The sequence below is a fragment of the Chaetodon auriga genome, chromosome 21, assembly GCF_051107435.1.
Source record: "Chaetodon auriga isolate fChaAug3 chromosome 21, fChaAug3.hap1, whole genome shotgun sequence".
Taxonomy (NCBI): domain Eukaryota; kingdom Metazoa; phylum Chordata; class Actinopteri; order Chaetodontiformes; family Chaetodontidae; genus Chaetodon; species Chaetodon auriga.
This window is the reverse complement of record NC_135094.1, coordinates 868,676-875,000: the sequence shown is the minus strand read 5'-3', so window position 1 is coordinate 875,000 and position 6,325 is coordinate 868,676. Positions and strand designations below refer to the sequence as shown.

Here is a 6,325-nt window from a genome sequence, read left to right as displayed (position 1 = left end):
GTCTGTCTCTACCTGCCTGTCTGTCTCTGCCTGTCTGTCTCTACCTGTCTGTCTGTCTCTGCCTGTCTGCCTGTCTCTACATGTCTGCCTGTCTCTGCCTGTCTGTCTGTCTGCCTGTCTGTCTGTCTCTGCCTGTCTGTCTCTACCTGCCTGTCTGTCTCTGTCTGTCTGCCTGTCTGTCTGTCTCTGCCTGTCTGCCTGTCTCTACATGTCTGTCTGTCTCTACATGTCTGTCTGTCTCTGCCTGTCTGTCTGTCTGTCTCTGCCTGTCTGTCTCTGCCTGTCTGTCTCTTTCAGGACTGGTCGGTGGAGTCATTGTTACCGCATCATCTACCGCCACATGGAGCGAACCCTGACCCAGCAGGAGGTTGGAATCGTCCACCAGCAAATTGAGCGCGCCGCCCAGACCGAGCTGGGCGTGCAGGGCAGATACTGACGCACACACACACACACACAGAGCTTCTGAAGCAGCTTCGTCACGTCCTTGTAGCTGTGGCTGGGATGAGAAGAAAGAAGTGACTGAAATGATTGAAATCATGACGTCAAATCAACGTGCGTTTTATGGCGTTAACACAGAAACTTTGAGAGACTTCCTGCTGAAAGGTCCTCAGTGGACAGGAGTCCTCCTGTTCCGTCGGAGCGCAGGTGAAGGATCTGACGCAGCCGTCATTCTCAACAGGACGTGTCTGTAGCTTTAACTGAAGCTGTGGTTTGCAGGTTTCTATCTTTCCATGTGAACATTAAAAGCTGTTTGTAGCATGTTTCTCTCTGTGTTTTATTATCCAGTCTGCTTCCATCGACTTCACCTGAGCAGGCGCTGACGAATGTGATGTTAACTAACATCACAGCTAAAGTTTGATGGAATGGAAGACAAACAGCCACATTTGTTCAACTGTGATGTTCACTAACATTAGGTGTGATGTTCGCTAACATTAGGTGTGATGTTCGCTAACATTAGGTGTGATGTTCGCTAACATTAGGTGTGATGTTCGCTAACATTAGGTGAGATGTTCGCTAACATTAGGTGTGATGTCAGCTAACATTAGGTGAGATGTTCGCTAACATTAGGTGTGATGTTAGCTAACATTAGGTGTGATGTTCGCTAACATTAGGTGAGATGTTCGCTAACATTAGGTGTGATGTTAGCTAACATTAGGTGTGATGTCAGCTAACATTAGGCGAGATGTTCGCTAACATTAGGTGTGATGTCAGCTAACATTAGGTGAGATGTTCGCTAACATCAGGTGTGATGTTAGCTAACATTAGGTGTGAGGTTCGCTAACATTAGGTGTGATGTTAGCTAACATTAGGTGTGATGTTAGCTAACATCAGGTGTGAGGTTCGCTAACATTAGGTGAGATGTTCGCTAACATCAGGTGTGATGTTAGCTAACATTAGGTGTGAGGTTCGCTAACATTAGGTGTGATGTTAGCTAACATTAGGTGTGAGGTTCGCTAACATTAGGTGTGAGGTTCGCTAACATTAGGTGTGAGGTTCGCTAACATTAGGTGTGAGGTTTGCTAACATTAGGTGAGATGTTCGCTAACATTAGGTGAGATGTTCGCTAACATTAGGTGTGATGTTAGCTAACATTGGGTGTGATGTCAGCTAATGTCACAGAAACCAGCCCAAGAAAAAACATTTTTCTTCATAGGGTTATTTTTTCGAGCAACGCCTTTGACAGATGTCTCCATTTTTTCATGAGTGAGAACTTATAGCGCTGCCTCTAACATCATGAGTCATACTGATAAAACCAAAGTGACAGGAGCGATGATTGTCAGTCCAGTGAGGAAACTCTGAAGATTTATGGCCCCAGTCAACTGACTTTAAATGAGACTCACAGTAACTCGATGCTAATGCTAATGCTAACTGCCAAAAGCTGCAAGAAACATCAACAGATGTGAAATTGACCAGAACGACAGCTGCACACTGATCACCAATATTTTTAGTCATTTTACATTAAATCTGATCAATGGCCTCCTCACATCACACACACTCCTGCAGAAATGTCACACACACACACACACACACACACACACACACAGAGGCATCCAAATGCCACTCTGTCGGTTATTCTCTGCCAGTGTTGAGGCATTAAATGGCTTCGCCTGTCACTCCACTCAGCCATGCAATGAATTCTGGGAGCCCTCGCATAGTGAGTTTATACACACACACACTCATTTAAATACAGCTCGTTAGAAAATACACTCCTACTCTCACACACACACAGAGGATAATAACCAGACAGCGCTCTGTCAGTGTGCTGTGACGATACGCTGGCTTAGGCTGCTACGATCATACACTGGCATACTGGAACTTCACACACACACACACACACACACACACACACACACACACACACACACACACACACAGAGTTCCCGGCAAAGGCCACTCTGCCAATCATGCAGTGGGAGGCTGTCTGCCTTCGATGGCTCTGCTCATCACTCTGGTCGAGTTAAACCTGAGCTCTGACAGTTTGAGGCCATGCTTACAGTTTGGACACACACACACACACACACACACACACACACACACAGTAAGTACACACTTGAATGTTTAATCACTGTGACTTTTAGATGCTTAAGAAAATGACAGAATGGAGAAACACTTGTAGAAGTTTTTCATTTGTACATGCTGTTAGTATCAAAGACAAAGTACTCATTATGCAGCCTGGCTCTTTCAAAGTATTATATTATTATAGAATATTCAGTTTTTCTCACTTTTGAATATGTGTGAAATTATTAATGTCGTAGTTTATCAACATAGAGCCAATTGTAGATACTTTGTGTAGTACTGCATTGTATCATGTGAACAAAGTAACTGAAAGTATCAGATAGAAGTACAGTATTCCTCTTTTAAATGTTGTGAAGTAGAGGTGTTGCTTAAAATGGAAATACTCTTGTAGAGTACATCAACTTTGTACTTAAGTGCAGTACTTGAGTAATGTACTCAGTTACTTTGCACCACTCGTCAGCTTGCTCGCTAGCAGCTAGCAGCTAGCATCCCATGAATCATGAATTATGTCCTTTAACTTGTCTCATGGAAGGAGAAACATGAATGTGTGTGAGCAGGTGCTCATCAGGTGGACAGACTCTCAGGCGTGTGGCTCAGGTGGACCCCGTCCTGCATCCACACACTCAACACAGGAAGGCTGTGTCATGTCTAATACAGCAGCGGGTTAGCCTAGCTTAGCATAAAGACTGAAGACGGGGGGAAACAGTAGCCTGGATCCTTCCACAAGAAACTAACTCCACCTGCCAGCACCTGTAAAGCTCACTGATGAATGTGTTTGACTGAACGGGGGTCATGTGACGGGGGTCTTGACCAGAATCCTCGTCAATGTTTAATTAAAACCTAAAACGTTGGAACAGTTTCATTTATGACTAAGAAAAAATGTCTGCTGTGTGAATCCTCTGCGCTGACGAGGTGAGACGGACCGCAGGTGACTTTGACTCCACAATCAATCAGTGTTGGTAGTATTGATGCTTCAGGTATCGATCAGGCCGCCTCCTGCAGAGTGTGTGACTGTGTGTGTGACTGTGTGTGTGACTGTGTGTGTGAGAATGTGTGTGTTACAGTGTGTTTTTTTGTAGTTGTGAGGAAGTGAGGTAATCGAGTGAGTAAACAACAGCTCATTATGTGATGAGGGCATTGTGGTTTGTTTGTTGTTTACTCTGTGGAAGGCTGTGTGTGTGTGTGTGTGTGTGTGTGTGTGTGTGTGTGTGTGTGTGTGTGTGTGTGTGTTCCGTAGGAAGCGGTTCTTCAGTGGGACGTCGTGGTTTTTCTTCAGCAGATTGACTCTTCTGTCCTTCAGACGTCAGACTGGAACAAAGTGGTAGATTACTTTAAAGACACCTTCACACCCACTGACACACACACACACACACACACACACACACTTTCCCGTTCACACATGTATTTTTCTCCATAGCATTGACTCTCTCTCTCTCTCTCTCTCTCACACACACACACACACACACTCCCTCTCTCAGGTGGGGGTCCTGTGAGGTTTACTCTCCACCGTGTCTGGTCAGAATTGATTGGATCTTGTTCAGAGTCACAGTGTGACCTCTGCTCCAAAGACTGACTGAGACGCCGTCCACACCGATTCTCTGCACACTGAGACACGTGTCCAAGACTGTGTCACATGTCTCATTCACACAGCTGACTTCAGGCAGATTCAAGGATGTTTCAGGCAGATTCAAGGATGTTTTGGGGAGATTCAAGGATGATTCAGGGAGATTTAAGGATGATTCAGGGAGATTCAGTATTTCAAGGAGACTTCGAGCTAATTCAAAGATATGTCAGCAAGTTTCAAGGATGTTTCAGGCACTGCAGAGACATTTGTAATTGTTAAGGGAGATCTGAGTATATTTCTGGGAAACTCAAGAATGTTTCAGATGTTTCAGGTACATTTGGAAATGTTTCAGGGAAATTTAAGGGCTTTTGAGGCTGATTGAAGGATGTTTCAGGGTAAATTCAAGTGTTTCTCTGGGAGATTAAGGGCTGTTTCTGGTGGATTCAAGGATGTTTCAGGAGTATTTGATGATGGTGCAGCTGTTCCTGGAAGATTCAGGAAGGATTGAGGAAGAAAAGGTTTCAGGAGAAGGAGGACGTTTTTTTGTTTTGTTTTGGTTTTTTTTTTTGGACATTTCAGGGACTTTTGAGGGGAGGGTTCACGTAACATGAGAAATTCAAGATTTTTTTCTCACATGATTCAAGGAGATTCTAGTATATTTAAGGGAGTTTTACGGATGTTTGACATTGATTCAGGAACATTCAATGAATGAATTCATTTTCAGATGATTCAAGGAGATTCAATGATGTATCAGGTAGATTTGAACATGTCCAAATCAGCAAAGCTCTGCTTGTGTGCTGGAGTCATCAGTGATGATGATTGACGTTTCGTCCTCTAAGACATCAATCAAAACCCCTCTGACACCCAATTGGACGATCGCACGGCGCACCGGTCGAAGCAGATTTTTCATTTAATATTTACAAAATGTCACTGAAGTATTTGTTGATGAGTTTTGGCTGCTGACCTCATCTGATCCTCAGTGGAGGATCCCTGAACCGAAACTGATCTCCTGAGATCCAGACTGGTGGATTTGTGAAGCCCAGATGTGGTGAAGCAGTCAGAGCACGAGATGCTAAACACGCTGCCGCAGTTCAGGAGAGGAAGTGAAACGGATGAATTCTGAGCTGCTGACTCGGACTTTTAAATGTAAGAAAAACAGGACATTTGATATGAGATACACCAGCAGAAAGAGTGTGTGTGTGCATGTGTGTGCGTGCGTGCGTGTGTGTGCGTGCGTGTGTGTGCGTGCCTGCGTGTGCATGTGTGTGTGTGTGCGTGCCTGCGTGCGTGTGCGTGTGTGTGTGTGTGCCTGCGTGCGTGTGCGTGTGCGTGCGTGCGTGCGTACATGAATTATTCCATGGCGTGTCACACACTGCTCTTCGTTACAGAAACATTTGGCCTGAACATTTCCATCCTAATGAAGGAAACACACCTCCAGCAGCGGCTCAGACGTCCTCGGTCGAGCGCCTTTGACGACAGAATGAAAAGGTTTTCTGAGCCTCAGCTTTTCATCACATGAACGAGAACAGACTCCTGAATCCAGATCAGCGTCATCCAGTCACTCTCTGCTTTTAGATCTGTTGATTCTGTTGAACGACACGAAGCAGCTCCGGCTCCTGATCCGATGTCGCTGCTGCTCAGGGCGCTAACAGCTGCAGCTAACTGTCACGTTTACGTTTAAACTGGTCTTACTGGTTATCCTGATGTGTTTCTGCATCATTGTACCTCACAGGTGGTGCAGGAGGTCTGTGCTTCAGGCAACTGGCTAGATGTTTCCCCGTTTCCAGTCTTTGTGCTAAGCTAAGCTAACTGCTGCAGCTGCATATCTAATGTGAGATTTAACAGGTTTAGCAGCAAATTTCCCTAAATGTGGAACTTTTCCTTTAATGGTTTTGCAGCTGCAGCCAGATGACATTTAGATGATCAGTGCAGACGAGATTTAGAAACGATGACAAGTGCTTGGTTCAATGCAGCTTCTGTTACGTGTGTGTGTGTGTGTGTGTGTGTGTGTGTGTGTGTGTGTGTGTGTGTGTGTGTGCATGAGAGAGAGAGAACTGGCCGAGGGGCAAGTAACCCACACACACACACACACACACACACACACTGCTCATTCATCTCCTCTGTTTTTTGACCTTTATCTCCTTCACGCACACACACTGCCAAATCTGTTCATTGATGACATCACTTCCTGTTTTAAAGCCCGAGCCGCGCTGACCTCTGACCCTGTGAACCCTCCAGGCAGGG

General features: G+C 45.2%; 1 protein-coding gene across 1 annotated transcript in view; it reads left to right on the top strand.

Annotated features, from left to right (window-relative positions):
• Window positions 1-1,021, top strand: part of fars2 (phenylalanyl-tRNA synthetase 2, mitochondrial) — a 92,976-nt gene extending 91,955 nt beyond the window's left edge. Inside the window, exon 11 of the mRNA XM_076760949.1 lies at window positions 298-1,021. Within this exon, the coding sequence (XP_076617064.1) occupies window positions 298-436 (139 nt within the window). The 3' untranslated portion in view covers window positions 437-1,021. The remainder of the gene's footprint in view (window positions 1-297) is intronic.
• Window positions 1,022-6,325: the final 5,304 nt, after the last annotated feature.